The sequence below is a fragment of the Chaetodon auriga genome, chromosome 18 (genome assembly GCF_051107435.1).
Source record: "Chaetodon auriga isolate fChaAug3 chromosome 18, fChaAug3.hap1, whole genome shotgun sequence".
Classification (NCBI taxonomy): domain Eukaryota; kingdom Metazoa; phylum Chordata; class Actinopteri; order Chaetodontiformes; family Chaetodontidae; genus Chaetodon; species Chaetodon auriga.
Window position 1 is genome coordinate 13,333,064 of NC_135091.1, and position 27,114 is coordinate 13,360,177.

At 40.5% G+C, this 27,114-nt stretch overlaps 1 protein-coding gene across 3 annotated transcripts; it reads left to right on the forward strand.

Moving 5' to 3' along the window:
* The first annotated feature begins 429 nt into the window (after positions 1–429).
* Positions 430–26,997, forward strand: LOC143335977 (uncharacterized). Of its 3 annotated transcripts, XM_076755716.1 has the most exons (22): positions 430–1,269; positions 2,401–2,625; positions 3,140–3,328; positions 3,657–4,165; positions 4,443–7,100; positions 7,375–7,498; positions 7,727–7,871; positions 7,960–8,049; positions 8,131–8,311; positions 8,432–8,455; positions 8,548–8,726; positions 8,949–9,103; positions 9,189–9,251; positions 9,400–9,519; positions 9,655–9,831; positions 9,919–10,002; positions 10,111–10,194; positions 10,276–10,350; positions 15,323–15,374; positions 18,037–18,158; positions 18,361–18,546; positions 19,167–19,433. In XM_076755716.1, exons 1-21 carry the CDS (start codon positions 709–711, stop codon positions 18,505–18,507), a joined length of 5,964 nt encoding a protein of 1,987 aa, XP_076611831.1. In that variant the 5' UTR covers positions 430–708; the 3' UTR covers positions 18,508–18,546; positions 19,167–19,433. The 3 variants fall into 3 exon arrangements, with proteins under 3 accessions (XP_076611831.1, XP_076611832.1, XP_076611833.1); XM_076755717.1 differs by lacking the exon at positions 8,432–8,455; XM_076755718.1 differs by lacking the exons at positions 15,323–15,374; positions 18,037–18,158; positions 18,361–18,546; positions 19,167–19,433 and adding an exon at positions 26,582–26,997.
* The last annotated feature ends 117 nt before the right edge of the window (positions 26,998–27,114 follow it).

A 27,114-nucleotide genomic window follows, 5' to 3' on the forward strand; every position in this document is an offset into this window, starting at 1 on the left:
GGTTCAACTGTTCGGCGTCACTATTTGTGGTAGCCAGACGTGAAACAGTCAGAACTCACCACTGACCACATTTTGACAAACATTGCTTCATTTTTTGTGTTACATTTTCATAATACATGTTGATTTTTTTTTCTGTCTAGTGTCGTTGGTGCAAATCACAATACTGGCATCATACGCTTGTTGGTGCAATAGTAGAGATCTGATCGGACACCTTTCTTTTTTGATTTTTATAAGAAAATATCAAATCTGGAGAATTTTTACATAAAGTAATAAATAAATAAATGTAGACAAAATGAATACATTTTGAGTGTTAGAAGAAATACAAATGTTTCACTGTAACATTTATTTTTGTATTTCTCAACATATATCATAACATTTCGAATGAGTGAGGCCGGAGGCTGATGGTGACAACACGTGATGTGCTCCGTCATCAGTGTGCGCCCTGCAGTGGAGCATCAGCAGTACGGCGATATCACTGTTTGTAAACGTTTTTGTAATAAATTGTCTCAAGGATAAACGTGCACGTTTCATTCTCTGCCGGATAACATTCTTTACTACAGATGCGGTATTTATAATCTTTGTTTACTGTAAATTAAAATGTAGCCATCACTAAACTATAAGGGAAGTTAGCTGTTAGCTTTTATAGCCAGTCAGGCTATATGTAAGCACAAAGGCTGTGTGACGTTACACCGTATCGTCTTTTTAACAATGTACCCTTCCTGGGGAAATTTTGGTGGACCCCAGTCGCAAAACTATGGAGGGCCTGGGCCTCGCAAGCAACCTGGTGGCGTCCATGCCGGCCCGGCAGCGGGATTCGGCGGCTTCGAGGCCCCAGCCAGCGGCTCGCTGTTCTCCAGCCTGCAGGAGCAACACCTCCAGCAGATGCAGCAGCTGCAGATGCTGCATCAGAAACAGCTTCAGTCTGTGTTGCACCACGGCAGCGCTGCTAATGCGTACGGTGGACTCTCCGGTGGGCAACCAGGGACATCGTGGTATCCAGAAGGAGCAGGACACTCAGACAATAGTGTTGCAGCTCAGCCGTACTACAAACAAGACGAGACTCCTGGTCAGTCGACTAGAGGTCCCCCTGCTCCTCAGCAGGTTCACCCACAACCTCCTCCACCTCCACCGCAACCCAAAGAACCCCAACCAGTCCCCCCTCCTCCAGAGTCCTCGTCAGTGAAGCCACCGGAGAACCTCGGTGCTCCCAAAGAGGCCAACAAGAAGCACCCATCCACGACGGAAGACGACAAAGCCTTACCTCTGCAGGTAATGTATGTGACTGTGTAGACATGTTTTGGTGTTAAATCACATGGATTTTATCACTTTGATAGATATTTTTGTATTATTTGCAGCCAGATCTTACAGCCAAAGAACCACTTAGCCCACTGTCATTGATGCTACTAATTAAGTTACTAATTAGTTGGAGGAGAGTAGTGATACCCACATCACGTAGATGCAAGGCTATCAGAAAACAATGTAAATGAAAAAAGGTAATGACTGCATCATTTCTATGTACTTTATTGAATTGTTAAATGTTTTTGATGTTAATCAGCCTAGTTAACCACACCATCATCAAAGAGCCTGTCAGTCTCTTGGTGGTTTTTAGTCACACACAGTCTGAACCAGTACAACAAAGAGCAGCTCAGTGTTTGGAGACTTTGTGTGGCCACTTACAAGTACCTGAAGGTGGCCTTCTCATGTCACACTCAATCTGAATGCTGAAGTCACAATATAAATACAACACACATATAGCTGATAATATTCAGAATCAGTCAGCAAAATATCACAGCAGGTTTTGAGAGTCCAGTTAGTCATGCAAGAAACCAGACAGTCCAGCCTAAAATCTGGGACATCATGTGCAACCTGATAATGAAATGGAGAGTTTAAGGCTTTGTTATTACTATGTAGTACATTGCTGCTTGTTTAAGAGTTTTATCTATTATTATTTAGACTTGACACAACATAGAACATCAATAAGTAAAAGAATAAGCAACTCTAATCAGAATATTGAGATTGTAAGAGAACATGTTATTCATTTAATTCAGCAGCATAGTTTGCTATTGTAGTTATCTTATGGTCAAAATGAAATTAATGTAAATCTTTGGTGATGTGCAATGTCAAGCATGTTAACAGGAAAACAGGGACTGTAAAGTCAGTAATCAGTATTTATGAATGAATGGAATTTTACCTCAGGTGGGTTTACCTTGTTTATGTTTTCAGAAAAGTGAAATGTAAGTTTTGTAAAGGCCATCTGTCAGTGTGTTTGTGTTTTACTAATACATTGTCTCACCTCTACAAGTCACTGACCTGCAGTCACAGTACGAGTGAGGTCAATGAAAAGAGCAAGGTTCCTCGTGTGCGTTGTCTGACAGATGTCCTTGTAATCGTTTCACCCAGGAGCAACAGCAACTTTGGTACAAACAGCATCTTCAGAATCTACAGAAGTTGAAGCAAGAGAGAGCCAAGCAAAATCAGAAAGAGGGTGATGGTCCTGTGCCGCCACCAACCTCGGGCCAAGCAGGTCCTCCTCCTCCTCCATCAGAACCACCAACAGGCATACCTCCTCCACCTCCTCCAAAAGAGGAGCCCCCAGTACCGCCTCCACCTCCCGAGGAAGGAAGGGTAAGTATTCCTTAAGTGTTACAGATGTGTTTATGCAAGAATTTAAACACAATTGTGGACCATTTTTACACAAAAGGTGTGTCCTGGGCAGTGCTGTTGCTGATGTGAATGAAGTTGTAAAGCATTTTGTCCCAGGAAATCTGTTCATTTGCCTCAAGTGATGTCACTTAAGTCAGCATTCAGTATGTGGCTGACTACAAGTTTGAATGTGAAAAAAATGGTGCTTTTAAAAGGCCTGCTCCTTCAAAATGGTGTGGTGGTGTGGGCTCAAAGGCTATATGGCAGGTCTTGGGACCATTTGGCTTTGATTGCTAGTAAGCAATTGAAATTTTGTCCTAATTTTTAGATTGAACAATAATTTTGAATTCAATAACATCTGGTTAACAGTGTTGGGCTATTTAGTTATTTGGATACATTACAAAGTATCCTCTGTAAAAACAAAAAAAAAAAAAAAAAAAAACTCTTTTTGAGTCACATATGCTTTGTTCCAATCTTGCCATCTTTATGTTCACAGCCCAAGGTCCCACAAGACCCAGAGGAGGCTGCCCGCCTCCAGCAGTTACAGGCTGCAGCAGCACAGTGGCAGCAGGTGCAGCAGCAGAGAGCAGGCATACAATACCAGGCTCTCATGCAACAGCATGAAAAGCTTCAGCACATCCTGGAACAATACCAACAGCTGATTCAGCAACCTGCAAACCTACAGGTAAGTAAATGGTAGTTTCTGTGACAGCTACCATCTGGCTGGTTATTTTCCCTGGTCTCAAGATGACCTGTACAGAAAATCACTGGTGAAAAGAAAAGATAGTCTGCTTAGTGGAACCAAAATAGCATATAAGAGTGGAGGAGTTGCAGCAACTCGGATCTGCAACCCCTTACAGCATCTTAAATAATTCTTTAATTTTCAATCATCTTTAATGTAATTTCTCGATGATTTCTTAATGTACCTAAACCTCAATTTTCTACATCTACCTAAATGGGAATGCTAATACCAAAAGTAAACAACATCTTTTCCTCTATGGTCTTTCTCCCAGTCAATGTCTGCTGAAATGCAGCTGAGGCACTATGAAATGCAACAGCAGAAGTTCACCCCTTTATTCCAAGACTGGGATCGCTCCTTTGTCCTGTGGCATGAGCAGTTCCAGGCCTATCCCCACAAAGACCAACTGCAGGACTATGAGCACCAATGGAAGCAGTGGAAGGAGCAGATGAATGCCACCAATGCCCACCTTCAAGAAAGAGTGGCCACTCTCACTGCCATGGTGCCATTCACTTCAAGCCAGTACAACAGTGGGATGATGGGACAGTATAGCCAGTACCCGGGACAAGATATGCAAATGCAGCAGCAGTCAGTAAAACCGGGTATGCAGCATTCCCCTGTTGCTGCTGGTCCCAGATCTCAAGGTCCTCGGCCCACTGGCTTTGGGCCAAATTCAGAACCTGCTGGACCCCCTGTGAGAGGAAGTAGTCCTGCAGGCATTGTCAGACCCCCAGGCCCCCCCACCGTTCAGCCACCAAGCTTCAACAGCATTAGAGGTCCACGGTCAGTCGAGAATGTTTTCTGTTACTGTGGTTGGCATTTTTTAAAATCTTATATTTGAGAATCGTCTTTTGAAAGGAAAATGTTTGATAAATTCAAGTGAGACTATTTGAATTCAGGTGGGCTATTGAAATTACTAATTACAGGACCTGATGTTTGGATAAGTATTGTTTTCTATTGCTAGGCTATCACTGAGTGTCTCTAAAAGAAAGCTTATACTAATAACAATGTTTTCTTCCCATTTCTGTTGTCCTACTTGACCCATTGGAAACAATCCCAGATTTGACCAGGCACAGCAAGGATTTGATGGGCCTCCAAGATTTGACCAGCCACAGAAGCGCTTTGATGCCCCCCCGAGGTTCAACCAACCACAGCACCGCTTTGATGGTCCCCCAAGGTTTGACCAACCACAGCAGAGCTTTGATGGTCCTCCTCGATTTGACCAACCACAGCAGCGCTTTGATGCCACCCCTCGATTTGACCATCCAAGGCAACGCTTTGATGGTCCCCCCAGATTTGACCAACCAAGGCAACGCTTTGATGGTCCCCCCAGATTTGACCAACCTCGATTTGGGCAGCAGCCTAGGTTTGAACAGCCCCCAAGGCACCCTGGCCCACCGCCTCGTTTTGAACGCCCACCCGTGCCCCAGCAAATACAACAGCAAGGTCCTCAACCTAAGGCAGAACCAGCCTCTAAGCAACCTGCTGGTATGGATTCTAAGACTCCTGTAAAATCAGCTGGGCAACCCCAGCCTGAAAAAGAAAAAAGTGAATCAGAACCAGATAAGAAGAGCAATGCTGAAGACATGACAGATGACAACTTGTTAGGAACTGAGGGTTTTTTCGTACAAAATGACCCCATTCCACAGACATTACAAACAAACACAAAGCCTGAAGAACCCGATGACAATAATTCCTCTAACAATAGTGAAAAACCCAAACCTGTTAACAGCAAGCCTACCGTAATTGCCCCTTCCACCATAGCGTCAAAAAATACTGCTGCGCAAAATCCCCTAAAACCAGACGGACCATTGACAAACAGCAAAAACCCAGTTGTTCCGAAGCCCCCAGCAGTCCAACAAGAGCCACAAGCTTCTGGCCAAATGCAGCCAAGACCAGATCCTCCCAGGCCTCCCCCTGGTAGGGGACGAGGACAGCCCCCAGTACGTGTCTCTGTACATGGGCGAGGACGTGGGCAGAGGCGCTGTGGAGAATTCAGGGGACCAAGCACTGTACCTCTTGGGGAGACAATGGGGGAAATGTCTTATGACTACATGCCACCTGAAGAGGACTTTGGGATGCCAGAAGAGCAAGAAGAGTATCAGGAAGAGTATCACTGGCAAGATTCTTCATACGAGGATTGTGGTGGTGGGGAATCAGAAGTGCCCCCTGAGGAAATGTGGATACCAGAGGAACATCACTTCCCAACAGAGGAAGAGTATTATGAAGAGCCACTTGGAGGACCCCCTGTGGGAAGAGGAGGGCCCCCAATAATGAGAGGAGGGCCCCCCATGGGAAGAGGAGGCCCACCTATGGGTAGAGGTGGTCCTGCTATGGGAAGAGGAGGTATACCTATTGGTAGAGGGGGACTCCCTTTGGGTCGAGGAGGTCCACCTATGGGTCGAGGAGGTCCACCTATGGGTAGAGGGGGACCACCTATGGGTCGAGGAGGTCCACCTATGGGTCGAGGAGGACCACCACCTATGGGTAGAGGAGGACCACCCCCCATGGGAAGAGGAGGACCACCTATGGGAAGAGGAGGACCACCCATGGGAAGAGGAGAGCCAATGGACAGGCACTGGGAAGAACATGAGTCAGTGGAGTACTCAGAGGAAGGGGACCCTTTCTGGGGTGAAAGGAGACCTCCAATGAGAGGCATGAGACCCCCATTTCCACCTGGCCGGGGTCGCCCCCCACGTGGTCTTCCTGGTTTCATGCACCCAGGGCGAGGACGACCCCCTCACGCAGGGCATGGCCCAGTGGATCACGAGCCATTAGGGCATGGAATGGAGACTGATAACGAAATGGATCCAGCAAGGCACCCCATGTACCATGGACATGACCCTCATAGCCATCCAATGCATCCTGATGTCGGACGAGGCAGGCGTTGTGTGCCACCACCACCTCACGAATTGATGGATCCTAGGGAGGAGCAATTGTACGACGAAGGTATGGATAGAGATTTGGGGTGGCAACCACCACATGGCAGAGGCCCTCCTCTGCCTCCACATGAGATAATAGATTTGGGCGGAATGAGAAGGAGACCTGTGGGTCGAGGAATGGCTAGAGGCATGTGGCGGCCAGGTCCAACACATGAAGAATATGAAGAAGGATATAATGAGGCTTATGTAGAGGATTATGGTCATGGGAAAGATGGTTATCGCTGGCGGCCACCACAGGACTATCCCCCTGATGACTATCGGCATGAGGCCAAGTACTATGATTCTGAATGGAGCAGAGAGCACGCTCCTCCTGAGAGGGACTATCACCCCAGCATGCCACCACCAGAGCCCTACAGAGATAGCCATTGGCTAGAAGAAAGAGAAAGAGGTCAAACATATCCTTATGATGAACATGACAGAGGAAGAGGAGAACTTAGAATCCGTGATCACAGGGATGAGAGCCCATACCGGCAGGATGAACCAACACACCCACCACCACCAACTTCAGAATGGGATAGGCCTTCAAGATTTCCTCTACCCCCTGAGAGAGGATATCCTGGTGATTATGAGGACCGCAGAGCTCGCTATGAAGGGCACAGAGAAAAAGATCCTTTGGATAGACCTCCACATTTACCTCCAGCTGCACCTGTCACAAACTTGCCAGGGAGCTCAGTTGATCCAGCACCACAAGGACCAAGTGGAGCAAATGTACTTGCTCTCTCCCAACGTCAGCATGAGATCATCTTGAAAGCAGCTCAAGAGCTCAAACTTATGAGGTAATTTCTAGACCTTCAACATTGATTAATATAGGATAGGTTCACACATCTTGATTCCAAAAAGGTTGAAATGCAACATAAATACAATAATAAAAATACAATACAATAATAATACAACATAAATAGAGCAGAATGTGATAGCTTGCTAATCCTTTTTGACATATGCTCAATTGAAAGCCATACAACAATGATATATTTAATGTTTTACCCCATCAACTCCATTGATTTTTGTAAATATATGTTCATTCTGAATTTGATGCCTTTGGATGTGCAGGGAATTACAGGAGGTGAAGACACCTGGTCCTGAACCTCAGCCTGGACCGGCTGACATCCTGCCTGAGCTTCCTGTTGGTCTTCTTGGTTTGGAGATTCCACCAGATGTCAGGAATGTTCTGAAGGTCATTTATATTTTCGAAGGCTTAATTGTTTTAGCCCCATTACAAAGAATACCCTTAAGGATGCAAAAATTATTGGTTATGCAAGTTGGTTCAGACAGTGTTGGTAACTACGAAACCACCCTTTTTACTTTCCATACATTTTCATAAATTCAGTTTAAATTCTATTGTTATTTTTCCATTTTGTATCTAACTGTTATATTCATATCACATCAAATCTGTCATTCTTAGGGCATGACTGCAGCTGCACAGACAGGTGTAACTGAGTCTTTGTCTTTGGATAACAAGCCTGCTGCCACAGTTTATCAGTCATCTCTTTCTGCTGCACCCACACCTACAGTGATTCCAAAGACTGTGGATTATGGGCATGGTCATGGTATGAGCAGCTAAGATGAACACATTTGATCATTTTAGCAAGTTAAGTTTCAGGACTTTGTTGGTAACATTGACACTTAATGTTTCAGAGCCTGGAGCTACCGTTGAGCGGATCTCTTATGGTGAGAGAATTGTGTTGAGGCCTGACCCAATGCCGTCAGACAGGGGTTATGAAAAAGGTGAGTTTCAATTCAATGAAGCTAAGAGCTTGCTTTTCCTTTCTGACCATTGTTCATTGATGAATTATTTAATTCTCCTAGAACCTCTTGGTCCCAGAGATCCTTACAGCAGAGACCCATATTTTGAAAGACGACCAGACCCTTATATGGACCGCCGGGAGTACAGTAGAGAGAGGGAATTATACAGAGAGAAGCTTCCACCTGAATATGAAAGAGAACGATTTGAGAGGGAGCGCTTTCCCCCAAGAGACAGAGATGACAGGTAAGATGTTTCATCAGTGGCTCTGCAACTCTTTTCTTTTTTTTTCTTCAAACGATAGGGAAGTGTGCTGCTTCCAAACATATGTAATATTCTTTTCTGTTTGTTTGTTTTTGGTTCAAGCACACAGTCCATGGTTGAAGAAAGGTACATATCACATTGTGTCATACATTGTGATTAGTCATCAGTGTGTGGCAGTTTAATGAAATGAAACTTAATAATGCTCTTCCTCTGTGCAGACTACCTTTACGCTCAGGATACAGGGAGAGGGAACGAGATCTTCGAGAGAAGGAGCGAAGTGGCAGTCGAGATCGAGATGAACATTACGGAAGGCCTGTTTATGATAGACCTCCATATGAGCGTACTGGACTTGACCGCGGTGCGCTTGATCGTTACAGCCACAGCTCCTCACCTTACGGTATGTTCAATCCCATCTGTTAACAGACACGTTTTCACATACTTCAGCCGTTTGGTGGAATTTGTCTGAAACTCAGTTTCATTCATTTCTCAGTTACTAAACCGAACTTTGTTGCATGTTAGATGATACGATTGAAAACAGTCCAGCCAGTGAAGTAAATTTATAATAGGAAAAATTAATGCCAGTTCAAAAAACACTTGAATTACAAATAATCTCATACAGCGGACAGAAGAAGTTATCCAGAGGACCGAGGACCTCCCACTGCACCACCCCTCCCACCTCCACCTCAGCCGGCCCCACGAGTGGAGAGGAAGCCAGAGATCAAGAATATCGACGATATCCTCAAACCACCTGGCCGATTGTCTCGGCCTGAAAGGGTACTAATTACTGCTGCAGTGTTCCTCCATGCACCAAATGACATTGTTATTATTGAGTACTCATTTCGGTGATGTGTTTGAACAGATTGTCATCATCATGAGAGGGCTTCCAGGAAGCGGCAAAAGCCACGTTGCAAAGCTTATAAGGGTGAGTGGGGTCATACCAGCAAATCATACTGTGTTGTAAGTATAATGTAACGTGTGTTGAAAAGCCCTTTCCAAAGGGTTGTTCAATAAATATTATCACCTTTTGCAAGTAGAAATATGAACTCTTTGCTTTTCAATTTTGTCTTCAGGATAAGGAAGTCGATTGTGGCGGTGCACCTCCAAGAGTTCTTGTTTTGGACGACTATTTTATGACCGAGGTTGAGAAAGTTGAGAAAGACCCAGACACAGGGCGAGGGGTCAAAACTAAGGTGAGTCTGACAAGCCACATTAGCGACATGCTCATCCAGTTTACAGTTGGAAATCATATTCAGCATCACTGAGCAGATGTATTTCACTTATTGTAAACATGATAAACCATCTAATACAATAAATCTGTCTTGCAGGTTCTTGAGTACGAGTATGAGCCAGAGATGGAGGACACCTACCGGAACAGCATGCTTAAAACATTCAAGAAAACTCTGGATGACGGCTTTTTTCCCTTCATCATTTTAGACACAATTAATGACAGGGTTAAGCATTTTGATCAGTTCTGGAGCGCAGCCAAAACAAAAGGCTTTGAGGTGAGTCGTGTTTTTGAATGAGTCCGAAAAAACACGTTTCTCCAGTCGTCTCTGTCCTACAAAGGTTTTTGTTTTTCTTATGTCAAGGTGTACCTGGCTGAAATCACTGCAGACACTCAGACTTGTGCAAAGAGAAATGTCCATGGGCGCACACTTAAGGATATAATGAAGGTCAGTCAGAGCCGCTTGCTCTCTCAGATTCATTTCTAATAGCAGTCATGTTCACTGAAGCTCATGCATACTTCTTCTTTACTTCTTAATGGACCTCTCTATACACAGATGTCCAACAACTGGGAGCCTTCGCCACGTCACATGGTGCGCCTGGATGTCCGGTCCCTGCTTCAGGATGCTGCTATTGAGGAGGTGTGGTCTTCAGCACGTGACGGTTCTCATACTATTACAGTCCTTTATCAGTAAGTGAGCTAAAATCACGTCGTTTATTAGGTTGAAATGGAAGACTTCAATCCCGATGATGAGCCCAAGGAACCCAAGGGAGAGGAGGAAGAAGAGGGTGATCTGGTAGGACAAAGAAATTTTATATTTATAGCCACATAGTTTTTAGAATCATTAGAGTTATTTGTATTCCCATCCACCACATTAGGTTTATCCAATCAGCTGTTATTTGCCATTAGTCCTTTAATCTTATTGTTTTGTTTTATTGACCAGGTGAGTTTTAGACAGATAAAATCAAACAATAGGGGAATTTCATGGGAAGTCATAGGCTCATCTTTGTAAGACCAGAGCAGAACATTGCATCGGTCCTAAAATGAAGTTGTAGCTGCAACAGTCGGTTAACTAAAGGAGCAGCTGCTTGTTGTTCAAATGTTTTCTTGTTTTTTTGAGCATTTGCTAGATTTCATTGTTTGATAGTTACATTTGAAATCATTTTCATCTTCACATGAAGTTTTAACATTCATATGGTTGCTGAAGTACCGTCAGTAAAAGTGTTTCCAGACTTAAGTCTGCATCATTGTAGATTAGACCAGACCAGTTTGTTGAGTTCATATTTTCTCTCAGTCAGACTGAAACTAAAACAAAAAAAAAAAGTTTAATCCAGAAATCAAAATCCTCACACGGTAAAGTTGACAACATTTCTATTTAATCTGTTTTTTAAAAAAAATTTGTGAGAAACATTCTAATGCTTAATAAATTACCACAAAGTTCAAGATTCAAAAGAAAAGTCAAAAGAAATCAATGAATGACAGTTTCTCATCTACAAAATGAATTTTACAGGTAAATGTTGCCTTTGATGAGGCAAAATGTTTCCAGAAGCATTTCTAATCCGACACATGAGTGTTTTTGGGTTCAGATTTTGATACTTTTTAAAAGCAGACAGTATAATTGCTTATGTTGTACAATTATTCTGTTGCAATTTGAATTAACTATCGAAAAGTTAAAATATTAAATTACATGTAAGTGATGGACTTCTTAATATTCACTAAGTTGCAGTGAGAGATTCTCCTCAGTTATTCCAACATGTTGATGAAACCTTTAAAGCTGCAGCACTTAGTCACAGATTTCAAAGGTTCAAAACTGAAATGTTTCCTATGGTACCACCTTAAAGGGGAACATCATCATCATCAGGTGCACAGTTGCCTAATAGTCAAACACCAAACAACCAATGTGCTTCAGCTTAAAGCTCCTATAATTGATATTTTTCTGACAATGTATCAAATGACGATGTGAAAACAATGTGACAATGATTACGTTTACATGCACAAAACACCACTTTCTGCCCCCAAAAAAGACAACATTCCTACTGAGCTGTTTTCATGGATAATGAAAATGAGCATTCCACTAATATTCCCATTTACATGCCACTGTGCATACTCCAAATAATGAACACAGCCTCACACTTTCATTCACTCAGCCACCATCCTGAAAGGGTCGGCGTTGCTTTATTTGCACATATCCAAAAACCTGTTGATTTCCAAGTCTTTCAAAATGTTTTAAAGCAGGTGTGTTTCCCTTCCAACCAGAAATGTGGCTTTTTCTTTTGTGTGTGTGTGTGTGTGTGTGTCTCCCAGCCTTGCAAACTGTTGGCTCAGCAACGTGCAGAGCTCGTAGTGAACAGGCAAGAAGCCATGTGTTGCAAACTGCAGTGAAAACCCCAAATGAGATGCATATTCTGAATGTGTTGTGTGCAGTATAATGTATCCAGAGAATGCTCCTAAAACCCAAATAATATCCCAAATATCTTAGTTGGAAAATGATAGATTTGGAATAAGGTTTAATTCTGAAAATCCAACCAGAATATGCTGTTTCCATGACCTATATTAAGTTACCATATTCAGAATAATAGTGGAATATTAATGTGCATTTAAACATCATCAATTTGAAAGGGGTTGCTCGCAGTGATGAACCTGCAGAGATTTATCACCTGAATCTGCAGCTCCCCTCAGTTGTAATAAACTTCATAGTGAGATTCAGCTCATTGTTTAGCTTTTCAACCCACAACTTTATTGTTTTGGTTCCCTCTTACTGCTCTCATGGGGTCATTTTTGTTTCTTGTGTGTCCCAACAAATGTTTTAAACAGACAACCAGTTTGTTTAATTTTACCTTTTCTCATTGGCATTTCTCTGCAGAGGGCACAGAGATTATTGAAACAGTCTTATTCATGAAACTTTAGGCATCATTGGTATAAATGACTCAAATCTAAGTGCAAGTTAAATGCATCAATAGTAGGAGTGATTTCTCCACATGACATTAGAAAATACTTGTCTGTCCAGCCCACAGTTTCAGTGGGCAATGACTCATCTGAAAACAGTTGAACTTGAAGTGCTGCATGCATTTCCAAAAAAAATCTAAACTACAGATGAGAATGTCATTGAATTTGTATCTGTCTCTGGACATAAAAAAAACCAAACATGTTTCTCAACTGAAATGTTCATAATCCACCTGGCATCACAGTTGGATGTGGTCAGATATTGTCTGTTGAACCTGACCACATCTAATGGTGACATCGTGTTGCACAGTGTGTGGACAGAGCTTGCAGCAGCTCCTACCTGGCAATGCAAGCTGAATATCGAGTCTAAATGTAGCTGTTCTTTTTGGTTTTTTTAATGTGAATATGTTTCCGAGGAAGCATTGGGATGCACTGGGTCTTCTATGTGTATAATCCTTTTACAAACAGACTCTCAAGTCTGTTGTCTTGTAAAGCAACAGGTTGCCTCCTTTCATCAGCTTTAATCATCAAGCTTTGGTTTGTACTTTAAACTATCGAGTTAAACCTGAGCAGATGCTGCTGGAAGGTGAAATTCCAGCAGTGTATCTTTATAATTCATGTTATATGTATATACTCACAACAAACTGAGCAAGGCTGGTCAACATTACAGCTTGCACCTTAAATATACTGAGTAAAAACACTGACATATTTAAAGCTTCTACACACACAGAATCCACCCACACAGATGATGTCACTTACAGCCTGGATTCCAAAAAAGCTGTGATGCTGTGTGAAATGTAAATTAAAAAGAGAATGCAAATATTTGCAAACAAACTGTATTTTAACAAAGTGTTCCTGAGCCCATGTGGTAAAATCCGTTATACAGGTCTAATCACGGCACTTACAGCACTTATCGCAAAGAGCACTGGGTTCCCTGGTGTCCTGGCAAAATTCCCAACTTGGCTATCTCCATCTAACTCCGAATCATCCTTCTTTGTAATTGGCTCAAGAGCATTTTAGCACAAAAAGGCTGCCATGCATCACCCAGGCAGGTACTACACATTGATGGTTGAGGGTGAGTTTTCCCTCCTCTCACTGAGGCTCTTGGAGTGTCACGATAAAGCTCTGCAGAGATTTTAATCCATTGCTATTGATTATTAGTATCAGGAAAAATAATAGAAAACACCAATGTGTTTTTCTCAAGATTTGCACAAAATTGAGAAGAGGTAAAAATGTATATATTCAAAAAATAAAACCAAATAATAAAATAAACTCAGCACGATATGATGGAAATATAAAATAAATACATGCAAAAATGTTATTATATTTTGTCTTTTTTTTTTTTTTACTTATTAGCCGCTTACCTATTCCTCTGTGGTCCTTTCCCTGCCTCAGTCTTTGCTCAGGTAGCGGTTGATTTGATTGTTGACTATTTTATTTTTCATTTTTTAAAAGGTAAAAGCTGGTTCAAACTTTATCCAGAGCTGCTTTGAAAACAACAAGCTGTCAAGCTCAAATCTGACCAAAGTGTTGGATCATTCAAAGCAGGTTTCACTCCTGTTCCTCCTGCCTGTCAATAGATTTTTAGATTCCAGTGTTAATTTTCTTAGAGAGGCAGGAGCAGAGCAGTGTTGTTCTGGTACGACAGCTGTTCAGAACAGAACATGCAGGGTATTGAGAAATCTGTAACATCTTTTTGTGTTCGACTCATGTTTTCACCACAAAGATTTAACAAAGTATAATGACTGAAGAGGAAAAATATCAGTTATGTCAGGACAAAAACTGTTAAGAAAAAAATCAGAAGAAATTTGAACAGAAAGACATGAATGAGACTGAACGTGTAGTTAGTGGACCCATGAAATCAGCAAACATGTTGTTGAATCAGAACATTTTGACAGAGATTGCAACTATAATTTCATTTCATCACTCGTAGAAGCTCTTTTATCTGTTGTATTCCAAAGGTTAAAGATTTCATCCAATAGTTAAGCTTGTTTTAGATAAAATGATTTACCTGTTTAATTAAATTATTGTTGTTGAATAAATGGTGAATAAAAAGATACCAAGTTACCTTCCTCCAAAATGAACAGATTATACTGCAAAACTATTTTGCTAGGTTTGCATTGATAGCATTTATTCTGAATACACTGTACGTTCCTAAAAACAGTAGATGGGGTAGTTGGGGTTCAGCTCCAGTTAGGTGGTGAATTAATAAATGTGTTAAAAGAAACAATAGTTAGCTAGCCAGCCAAATAGCATCAATGTAATTTGAAAGCTGAGGACTGGTGAGGAAAATGTGATGCTATGTCAGAAAAGCGCACACTGAGCGTTTTCATGTTTAGTGTTTCTGCAGAAGTTTGAGCAGCAGTACTGCAGACTGCCACAGGGGGCATCGTTCTTTGTAATGTAAAATGTGTTGATTAGTTGCTCAGACAGGCAGAAAACATGACTGGAGGTTGAACTGCTCGTTTTGATTTTTTCTCACTTGAGAGCAGATCGAGGTTTGCTTGACAATTATTTTTCTTTGAAGGAAAGCACTGTGGCATTGAATTTGACTTCTCACAGCTGTTGTCCACTATTTTTCTTTAGCATGTAGTTAGAGGCTTAGTCTGAACACATTAGTTTCTCTCAGTCTGCAAGATCCAAATATTTGCATGCCAGTGTTACTTTATTTGTTCTCATGCAGTCTCATCCCTCAGTTGTCTTTGTCTTTGACTACTGATAAACCAGTCTCCTCTCTTTTCAGCCAACCCTGCTTTCTCTCCCCCTCTCTCACCCCTGCATCACCAGGATGTTTAACCTTTGAAGTGTTTCTTTATATGATGTAGGGCTACATTCCGAAAAGCAAATGGGAGATGGACACATCTGAGGCAAAACTCGGTAGGTATTCCTTTTTGTCCGGCTTTATTGTTTGACTGACTACCACAGTTTTATGATGTTTATGATGTCTTTATAGCTGTGTTATGTTTGTATCTAATTACACGTCAACATCTTTTTCATGAAACATATTTCCAATTGAGCTATTCACATGAAATCTAGACCACATGTTGGTGTTAACTCAATAAGACTACACAGATAAAGAAGTCTTAACATTCTACTCAATAAAAAAGTTACATGCAAAAGTATTGAACACAGTAAGAAAAAGCACTAAGCCAGCTGATTCCACAAAATAGTTCCTCCTACCTGCGGTATTAAGTGTATCTTGGTAGGTTTGTACTTTCAGTCTTTGAGAATTAATACAAGTAAATCATTTGTTACCAAGCAGTCACCCAATAAACATCAGAGGGGTAGAGGGAAAGAGCTTTCCCAAGACCTTCAGCAACATTGTTAAGCAACATAGGAATGGAACTGGTTACAGAGGGATTTCTGAATCATCTATATGTTCCTATAAGCACCATTAGTGCCATTATCTGTAATTGGGAGGAACATCGCTCTGTCATCAACCAACCATGCACAGGAGCTCCTCACAAAATTTCCAACAGAGCATTCAGAGTTATTCAGAAGAGTAGCCCAAGAGCCAAGGACCACCTGAAAAGATTTCCAGAAAGAGTCATCACAGAGGAAAAGGGCAATGCACCCTACTGCCATGGCCTCCATGCACCATCACCCAGGAAGACTCCATTAGAAGAAGAAAAATGCATGTTGAAGCTTGTTGGAGTTCACTACACAACATTTTGAGATGCCTGTAGATTATTGGGAGAATGTCGTCTGGTCTGACCAGATAAAAACCAAACTTTTCCACAACAATCCGACAATGTGATGTTTGGAGGAGAAATGACTCTCCAAATGACCCTAAAAATACTATACCTACAATGAAGTTCAGAGGTGGAAACATTGAGGTATAGAGCCGTTTCTCTTCTTATGCTACTGGCAGAATCCATATTATCAAAAGGAAGATAAACAGAGTCATGTACCTTGAAATTCTTGAGAGGAATCTGGTGCCGTCCACCAGATTGATGAGGTTGAGATGTGGGCGAACCTTCTAGCAGGACAACGATCCAAAACCTACCGCAAAGTTCCAGACGAAGGAAACAAAGGTGTTGGAACAGCCCAGTTAATCACCAGACTTAAACCCAACAGAACGTTTGTGGAAGGAACTGGAGACCAAGATTCACCAGCCCCAGAATCTTAAAGATGTCAAGACAATGTGGAAGAATGGGTTTTTAATCTACTCTGAACACTTTGAGAGATTAGTTTCTTCATACAGGAAGCATCTCGCAGCTGTCATCACCAAGGATTAAATAAGTTTCAGTTAGCATGTTCAATACTTTTTCCTTGTGTCAGATTCAAAAACTTTATTGTCCATTAATGCAGGCAACTATGGAAAATTGTCTTTTGCTAAATTGGAAATATGTTTAATGAACAATTTACATATGCCAGCAACAGACATGCATACCAAGCAGAGAGGGCTTTCCTGTAACAACAAAACAAGGTGACAAACAATTTCCCACATCCAACCTATTATTTGTCCTTTAATTGACTTCAAATGAGACTTAACATTCGCACAGTTTCTCTTGACTGTCCCTCAATATTAAATGAGCCATTATTGCTCTTTTATGCTAGATGCTACTAGCCACATTAGCCACAGAAAGCCAAATTCAACAGAATAACCAGAAAACTAAACAATAAAGCAACATAAAAATGGCAAAAGTTACAGGTTCAATCAGCACTGATCCATGCTTGAGCTAAAGTTTTTATTCAAATCCTGCTACATGGCCCCCAAAGGCGTCCAAAGCAACATGAGCATGGGACTTTTCCAGTTGTGGTGGGGACATTCCCATCAAGTTAATCCTTTGGGTCTTCCTTGGAAGATGGCAGTAGATGAAGCTTTTTTTGTTGGTTCTTGCAGCTAACAACAGAGAAATTGGCATGCATTGCTCGTATTGTTACCTTCCACATCTTCATGTTAGTGGAGTTGGCGTTCTAGTGAGGAAAGTAGCAGTTAGTGGATGTAACTCCAGTTCTATGAGTATGTGCATAGTATGTTATCACAACCACAGTAATCCCCATTATTCATCACATGCTAAAACATTTATTACAGTAATAACAGTATTGTACAATCCATTGAAAATGACAGCCCTAACATGTTGAATACTCATTTAGTCATCTGTATGTATGTCAAGACCATAGAGAAATGGTCCCGTAAGTGAATTATGACCCTCAATCTCCATGCACAGAGCATGACAACAATCTAAGATATTCATGTTGGGATAGATAGATGCTTCAAATGTAACAGTCTTAATAAAGCCGACTTTAGTGTGTATCTGAAGAAAACATGTCTTCATATGAAGGATGAATGTTCTGAGAAAATTAAAAGATCAGATGGTCATCAGATGGTTCATCCAATCGCCTGCCAAGTATTATTTGAAAGTGATGATGGTTCTGTGTAACAAACCATCGGGCACATCAGGTCAGGTTCCACATCTGGTCAAGAAATGGAAAGAGTTGAGGCTGGCTTGTTAAGGAGAAATGAATGTTAGGTTAGTTGACATTTTAATGGGAGGGTAGAGGTGACCTGAACAGTAATCTTCCATTTGTACAGACAAGTTGGACGGTCTGGGGAGCAGTGGGAAGAGGAAACGTGAAGACATGGCAGGCCTGGATCACTACCTTCAGCTGCCAGATGACTATGCCACACGCATGTCCGAACCAGGAAAGAAAAGGGTAAATTGACATGTTGCGCTCCAGAGCTCAGCTTAAAATGTATTTGTCAACTTCGGGAAACAAGAAAATACTGATTGTAAAAATCCAGACACTCCTGTTTGTCAAATATTAAATACGGTAACTGATTCGACTCAAATCATGCTCCTTCACTCTTTTCCTGGTCATAACACACGTCCCCCCGGTTGCTCTCCTTTGTGTTAAGGTTCGATGGGCTGATCTTGAAGAGCAGAAGGATGCAGATAGAAAGCGCGCTATCGGCTTTGTGGTTGGTCAGACGGACTGGGAGAAAATAACGGATGAGAGCGGCCAGCTGGCGCAAAGAGCTCTCAACCGTACCAAGTATTTCTAAGAAGATAATCTTGTCCCCTTTGTTTCCCTTCATTGAAAGGTATGTCCGTTCCTCTTTTGCCTCATGCTTTCAGGATAACTGTCGATGTTGCTGCTAAAAGTTTAGAAGAGAAATCGGATCTGTGTTTCATCGATTAGCATTCCAATTCAAACGAAAAAATGTTTTCATATTAGTACACTTTTAAGGACTTGATGAGGACGTGTTGGAGGCCTTGTCTTATTACGTGCCCTCCATTGAAAATGTACTTTCTAAAAACATTATGTAGAATCTTTGTTCAATCCAGTTTTATCTCATCATTGTTCAGCCAGTCGTTTCTTCAAAAAGACATTTCCCACCTTAAGCTCAGTAAACAAAATGTTATGAATAATTCGAAAAGTAACCTCATCAAGTTTGATTTGGGGAATGTATTTTTACTGATTTAAAAACAACTGTAATGCCCTCTATGCGGATACAAATATAGCTGTAAGAGTACTTTATTCTGTATAACTATAGTCATGAGAGATATCAGACTGTTTTGGTATACCTGAGTTGACATAACTTTTATTTATTGGGGAAAAAGTTCTTTAATTATCACGTGTGAAAGTTTAACTTGATTGTATCGACACCACAGCAAATCTGTGTTTGAACAAATCAGCAATGATTTCTTTTTCTCTCTGCAGGTGTCCTGAATGTGAAAACACTGAAGCTTACATGAGACTCGTCGAGGTGACATCACCAGTAGTTATCAAATTTTAGTTATTTAATTGATACGGATGCAGTTTTTTTTTCTTTTTAAGCAGGCACTCTGGTTATTCTGGTCATGTTTCCTGTATTCAGTCATGTTTCTTGCTGTTTTATACTCCATACGTTCTGTACTGTATACCTGTAGCACTGTTTCTTGGTTCATGCATACTTGAAAAAAGACAATAAAATTGTCAAAAAATTGCCTACTTGGGGAGCCTTTCTTGAGTTGTAATTTGGACTTCATCAACAAGAAGACTGAAAGGCTCATTTTGCCACATTTTGAGGATCTCCAATCACAGGTGATGGAACATGTAGTCAATTGAAGCAATAAATTCCTCAGTATGTGTCATACTGACTGAAAAAGTGAAACACTATGGCTTGCCGAGCTCTGCTCACAGTGTTAACATGTACCAGGATGTTGCTAAGCAAATTAGTTCCATTTTTTTTTGCACGTAGCTATGTCAAGACCGTCTGGGCATGTCTATCAAGTAAATTGACATTCAACGATCATGGAACGGAGTGGGCCTTTGCATACTACCAACAGCTAAAGTTAACTGAGTTAACTGTTGTGAAGTTATCTACAGTTATCTAAGTTAGCATGTTAACCAGCTAGCTGCAGCACGTCCTGTCTTGTAATACCACTTTGTACCTCAAGGGGTGATAGTCCGATAGTATAGCCCCACGTAGTTTCATCTGGTAGATGTATACAAGTTTGCTACATTTCACAAGCTGTCTTAACTTTTTTAATTTTGTAAGTAAGCAAAATAAACTCACAAATTTTCAGGACATGAAATATTCTCACAATTGTCCTTATTAAACAGAAAAATATAACTGTCCACCTGAATTCACGTTTCTCTTTTTCACCAAACTAAGAAACCAAGGTTGCTCATCGTAAAACACACTTCATTCAAACTCAACAGAAACATAGTAAAACTCACCAAAACAGTCTTGTCTTTCCATTGTTATAACAATCACCAGTGCTTGATTAGTTCTCTGAATTAAATGTGCAAATATTTTAGCTCTAAATGATGCATTTCCATGCTGGTGATGCCCGACCTTCTTCTCACTGATGTTCTTGTTCACGTCTCTCCTGTCCTGGCCTGTTGCATCTTTATTGTCCCTGGAGTCTAGAGAGCTGGTCGAAGCTGCTGTAAATCACCTCTGTGTTATTTTTCCTGCCACCAAACTGGCCTCCTTTGGTCTTGGAGGCTGTTTTAAGTCTCGATCTGGCCGTGTTCATTGCTTGGCTACTGAGGTTGGTTCCGTTGCCTGTGGCGTCAACACCAACAATCGCCTGGTGCTCCGAGCTCTCAGTCAGGGCAGACTCCAGTCAGCATAGAGCTAACTAGCTAACAACAGCTAGTAGCTACAGCCAAAGATGGCTACAACAAACAATATAGTGAACTGCAGTTAGTGGTTACTCTGGTGATATGCTGTTTGTTTGGAGCAACCTTCAGCAGGTGGCCGATTCTTATGCATTGTTCCTTTAATGTTCACACTGTTTATCCTGACTGTCCTTCAGTATTACAACCCAGATTCCATAAAAGTTGGGACGCTGTGTAAAAGATAAATAAAATGAAATTTGATAATTTGGTCATCGATTTGACATGTACTCGATTGTAAATGGTGTTTGTGGCTTGAATGGGTTTGCGCAAGTATCAGAAGACAATGTGTAATGGAGGTGCATAATTGAAGGACTGAAAACACCCACCTCACTCTATCTGTGACCTGGAATCATAATAGAACAATTAAAGCCTTATAGGAAATACAGAAAATGTCCAGATTCTCCATCCTGTAGTGCACAGGGTTGTCAATCTCTCTGTTTGTAGCATATTTCTACATTCAAAGTCAAAACATAAAAATCTTACCTGTACCACATCCAGCTGATGATTACTACATGTGATCACTAATGCACATTATCACAGCCACAATTAACCATAATATTAATGTCGATGACAAAGAACAATGCAAATGAAGTACTTTTATTTTGGTTGTTTCGGTGTATGATATAATTACAATAATAATAAAGACTGGCTTTTTTTAAGTCAATTTTATATTTACAAACTTTGCACTTGTGAAGCAAAAGGTCCAGAATTTTCACACATGAAAAATTTTTCCGTCTGGATTATCAACAACTGAAGACAAAGCAAAGGTCATCAATTATGACCGAACAAAAGGAACCACTGATGAAGACCATGTCTGATTTGGACAGCCAGCCACAGTGTGTCATTGCAAAGTGAATGGATGGATCTTCATGGTGAGTATGGAAGAGAGGCAGAAACACAAGTTCATTTTTTAAGCAGTGGCTGAGATGACAGACATAATGTAATCATTCAGTAACCTTAGAATTCATGTGATTTCCATTTTCTTTACATACATACAAAATGGCAACAATGAGCTCTGCTGAACATTAAACATTTTGTCTTATGTGGCGTGGACTTTGTTTTGTGTTTATTAAAGAAAAATGTTTCTCATAAACCATAAAATGTGTTCTTTCTTGCACTTTGTGACTTGAAGACATTTCACTGATAAAACTCTTTCCCAAACATACAAAATATGTATTATTGCTATATAATATAGCAGAATACATATTATGTCAAACTGCCTTATGTGTGGAGATTGGAGATGTGTAGGCATGTACTTCCTGTTTTACAACATAGTATGGTCTCCATTAAACACCAAATAGTTTGCTAATCAAGGCACGAGTAAGTCCACATTGTGACAGTAACCATTGTGGCACATGATGTCTTCTGCTTGCTTCTTATCCAGCGTGATGAGTTTTGAATTCGGCTGGTTGAGATGCCATTGAGATGGCAATGTAAAATTCTTGCAGTGTAATTTCAGCAACCTCCAGGAATCTGTCAGGGACCTGTGAACACACAGGAGAGATTAACATAAGACCTGTAATCCTCCAAAGCCCTGTGTGGTGTTTGACATGAAGGGGAGGTGTGACAGATTGGCATTTAACATAATCAGAATGAGTCAAGTCAAGGTAAGTAACAAGTCAACACAGCAACGGGAATATGATAAACTGAGAACAGTAACAAATTGCAACTACAGTACATAGACAACACTTTATATCTCTCTGCTTGTATTACTTTTTATGTGAACCTTTACGTTACAAATGAGAGTCAGGGTATTGGTTATCTGTCTCTGCTTATACTTTTCCCTACTTTTATTACTTCTTAATGTGAACCTTCTGTTTTTTCTGCTGTCATATACTTGAATACCTGTACAAGTTTCTATAACTCAGAAATATTGTTGAAGTCACACAAAATATCAGCAGGTGGGCAGTATTTGGCTTTACAGCACACTCAAAAATTCAGTCCACCGAGAGAGACCTTCAAGTACATGAGACGACACTGCGTCAGTGTTGTTTAGTAGTACAATTGTGGAATATTCCACTTACTTCATTATCATGCCAACACTTCACAAATGAGAGTAGGGTTCTTGGTTATCCTCCACACTTTGAGAGAAGAAAATCTTTTATTTTAATGTTCTTTATTTACTGGGAAAATATCTCTGCCTTTTAAATTGTCAGTTCTCCCTGAAAACTACAGCCTGACCAAAAAAAAAAAAGAAGAAAAAAAAAACTGAATTTAGTTTCTTCTGTCAAATGACTCCCATGTTCTCTGTATAAGAGTCTCAACTCTTTACTTTGGCACACCCTTTTTTCCTGCTGTTTTTGGCTCCTGTTTCCGAAGGAGAGTTGAAGGCAAACTGAAACCGATCCCACCAGCTAACGGTGCTACTCTGACAGCTAACATGTTTTGGCCTGTTGATCTTGAATTTCTTTTTTTTTTCCTGGAATCCTTGATGTTTCACAGAGTGTAATAGCATGAGGATTTCCATTTGACTAAAATGAATCTTGTACAGAATACTAAACAGGGTTTCAACATGTCAGACATGTTGATTTTAGCTAAAACTTTAATGAGCTTAAAATATTTCACACTATTTAATTTGGTTAATCATCCAATGTTCTGTTGCTTATGAAGGTCAGTTCAATCAACCCATAATTAATGAACTGTATCATTAGGAATTATCATATGGTGCTGGAAACTATTGAAAAAATAATCTATACAAAGCTAAATAATTCTAGACCACATCGTCCCGACTGGTTTTCCATCACACTTTCATACTTTGGCTGGTGTGATGGTGTGAAAACAACTTCTTTCTTCTTGTGTTGATTTGACGGCCTCTGTGGACAAATGTGGTTGTGTATCCCGGAATGAAGAGTTCATTTCCCATGAGCACCACCGCCTGGTGTCATAAAGATCTTGATCTGGCTCACGTGTGCATTTGCTTTGGAAGCAATCTCCTGGAGAAGGTCATGTTGAGGCTCCCAGGACTAAGATTTGACTGAAACCAAGGAAAAACCAGGGAAAACAACGGTGGTACATTTGTACTAACTGGGAAATATTGCGGACAGAGACCATAGGGCTAACATCAGGAGGTCGCCATACATTGATTTGTATGTCTTGGATGAGTGTGTTCTACAACTGGCCCGTGCTGCATGGAACGACACCTTTGTCATTGGTGAAAACCAGGAGCCAGGCGTAGAGCAACATCAGTACAGGCACACAGCTTACAGACAGTATGTCTTGCGTCATTATTGTTGTCTAGGTGAAGGCAACAGAATGTGATGATTCCCAGCTGCACCTTACGGAGAATCAGGGGCACCACACAGGGTTCATACCTCGTCGACTAATGTAAGTTGTCCCAAAAGAAAAGGACCAAACAAGTCTCGACTGAACCAGTGCCCTATGCCCATTCAATACTTTGTGTAATTATTTTTGTAATACTATTTCTTTGCAATTTATTTGTATTTGCTGTTACTTGCACTTTGAGTTCTGTTTATAAAAACAAATAATTTACATTTTATTTATTTGAAAATGTAGTCTTTTACACTTCTATTATTTATTTTTTTCAGTGATTGAAGGACAATAAAAGGTTTTTCACACAAACGTGGCTTATTATTCAGTATGTACAACTCTTCATAGCAGAGGCAAATTTGCCATGCCGTCTTCAATATGATGGAAGCCTGCTTAGGTCTATTCAAGCTGACCAATCAGAAAACACTGGGCTTGTCAGGATGGGGCGGGGCTTAAAGAGACGGGAACAAAAACTCTTTCAGACAGTGTGAATAGAGGTGCTGCAGCAATGGTTGGTGTGAGAAAAATAATGTGGTTTTTGAAAATTAAAATATTCTAGCATTTTCTAGTAAACACCCAAAAATAAAATATGAACCTAAAAATGAGTATAATATGGGACCTTTAAACCATGCAAATCCCAAGAGAAAAAATGCTTGTTATACTAATGAACAGTCATCTGAGGATAAATAGTTTACAAGAATATGATTGATTCAACAAAAACTGTCTATGCAAGGCAAGCCTGTATTACCCACTGGTCTTACAGGTTGGCGTTACTGGGAGGTCACACTGATTGTGATGAATGCATTGCTCTCTGACTGAAATTCATTGATTTCAAATCCGATACTGAAGCATGTGTTGTCATGATGAAATCATTTTACCTGTGACTCAAAGTTGCAAATAAGATGTATCATCAGACACTAAAATTGGTTTAGCAAGCAGCAGAGTTATGGGCTGGATATTGACCAACGACCAGAATTGATTTTGTGATTGTACAACTATGTATTGGGTTTTCATCACAGGAACAATAACCTAAATCTAAAATTGGAGTTCTCATCAAGAATAACCGTACATTTGGTCATTAACAACTCCTGAGACTCTGCATGTCTGTTTTGCAACTGCAGAAACACAAAATTCAATCAGTGTGACCCTAGCACTTACCAAGTACCTACTGACCAAAACCAAACTGAGTCAAGAGTCAAGCTAACCCTCCCTAAAGCCTAGCTTCACAATGCTTACTTTACCTAAAGTCAGTCTTGGCAATCAAAACTTGTTACACACACTGGAAGGGCAAAGCCTGGTCATAAATAGGCATTTCCACTTCAGTGGTATAGCCTTGCAGCCTCATACAAACTGCTGTTGATTGCTTGTTGTTGATGGCATCAGTACTAAAGTGAGACTATAACCCTAAAAACAGTACATGCAAGTTTTGCAGCAACATATGCTGCCATCCAGACAACATGTTCTTCAGGGATGTCCCTACTTATTTCTGCAAGGCAGTGCCAAACCACATTCTGCGTGTATTACAGCAGCGTGGCTTCATATTAATGGTGTGGATACTGGACTGGCCTGCCTGCAGTCCAGACCTGTCTTCCTCTGAAAATATGCGGTGCATTACGAAGAGCAAGATTCAACAACAGAGAGTCTAAATCAAGCAAGAATGGGAAAGAATTTCACTCTCAGAACTTCAACAATTAGTGTCTTCTGTTGCCAAATACTTAAATGATGTGTTGTGAAAGAAAAGGTGACATGACACAATAGTAAACATGACCCTGCCCCGACTTTTTTGGAATCAAATGGCAAAAGGAATCAAATTCAGAATGAGCGTATTTACAAAAAACAATAAAGTTTATCCATTCAACTTTAAATATCTTGTCTTATTTTAAATCACTCTTGTAACTGTCCCTCATTGAATTCTTTTAAAATTTATATCAATTACAAATGAGGAGATGCAGTGAAGTGAGCAGATGAGTCAATCAATTTCGACTTTGAGACTATTGAGATACTTAAAGTGCAGCACAGACTGGCTCTGTAATTGGCTGCAAACCAGACATTTTAAGGTTATGGTGGAGAAGAGAACACTGAACAAACTGTTATCTATTATGGATAATCCTGACCACCCACATACTGGACAGACAGGTTACAGGAAATCTTCTCATGCCCAAAGCACTTACACTGTACAACACCTGACCTCTGTCTGATAGAGAATTCACAGAACTCAACCAAACTCTGTTTTGCTCCTTCACTAATTTGCATGTCTTTAGACTATTTTATACTTTACTATTTTTACTTATTTTGGTATTTGTCGTGTTTGTTTTTCAACTGATATGTATTTATCTTTGTTACTATATTTGCTATATATACTGTGTATACTATATGCACTGTGTGTATATTTGTGGTGTATTACTGTTCCAGTACAATGCCTGGACAACCTGCTGCTGTAACATGAGAAATTCCCAATTTTGGATCAATAAAGTAAATCTGTCATTCAGTCAGTAACACACATCCAACAAAGGTAAATTGTGTTGGTCCTTACAACAAAATGACCTCGCTGAAAGCAAAGCAGTGTATCAAAATAAGTGACAAATCTGAGATATCAGAGCAACATGAATCATAGTGTGTAGTATCAGTTACCTGGAAGTCGTTGGCTTTGTTGTAGTGCATGTTGAGAGCTCTGAAAAGTTCTGATTCTCTCCCCACAGTCAGACCCCTCACATCAGCCACTCCTTCAGCCAGAGCGTGTCGGGCAAACTTCTCCATCTGGATGTAGTAAAACTCCCTGAAGTTACTGAACCACTTGATGAGCTGAGAGGTGATGCAGCGCGTGAACTGAGGATGGAGCAGAAAAACAGGTAAGTGAGATGATCAAAGTGTGTAAATTGATAGACTGTAATTTGTCTTTATGTGAGAGAGAAGTTGCTGCATGTGTTTTAGGGTGCAGTACAGTTAAAAATATAAAGCCAATAAACTATGAATGAATGCTATTTTATTACATCTCTGTGTTGCCCTTTTTACACATTTTGTTTTACAGACATGTAATAGTGATGTAGAGTTGTTCATTCTGATCTGATTATGCTTGATTATAAAGCTGCTGACGAATAAAAAACATAAAGACGTTCACATGTGGACCTGATTCTTTTTTCAGTCATGTTTTGTAAATACAATTTATTAAAGAGACACAGCAAAACGGCATTTGTGACTAAAAACATTTCATCATAACAATATTTTTTGTATT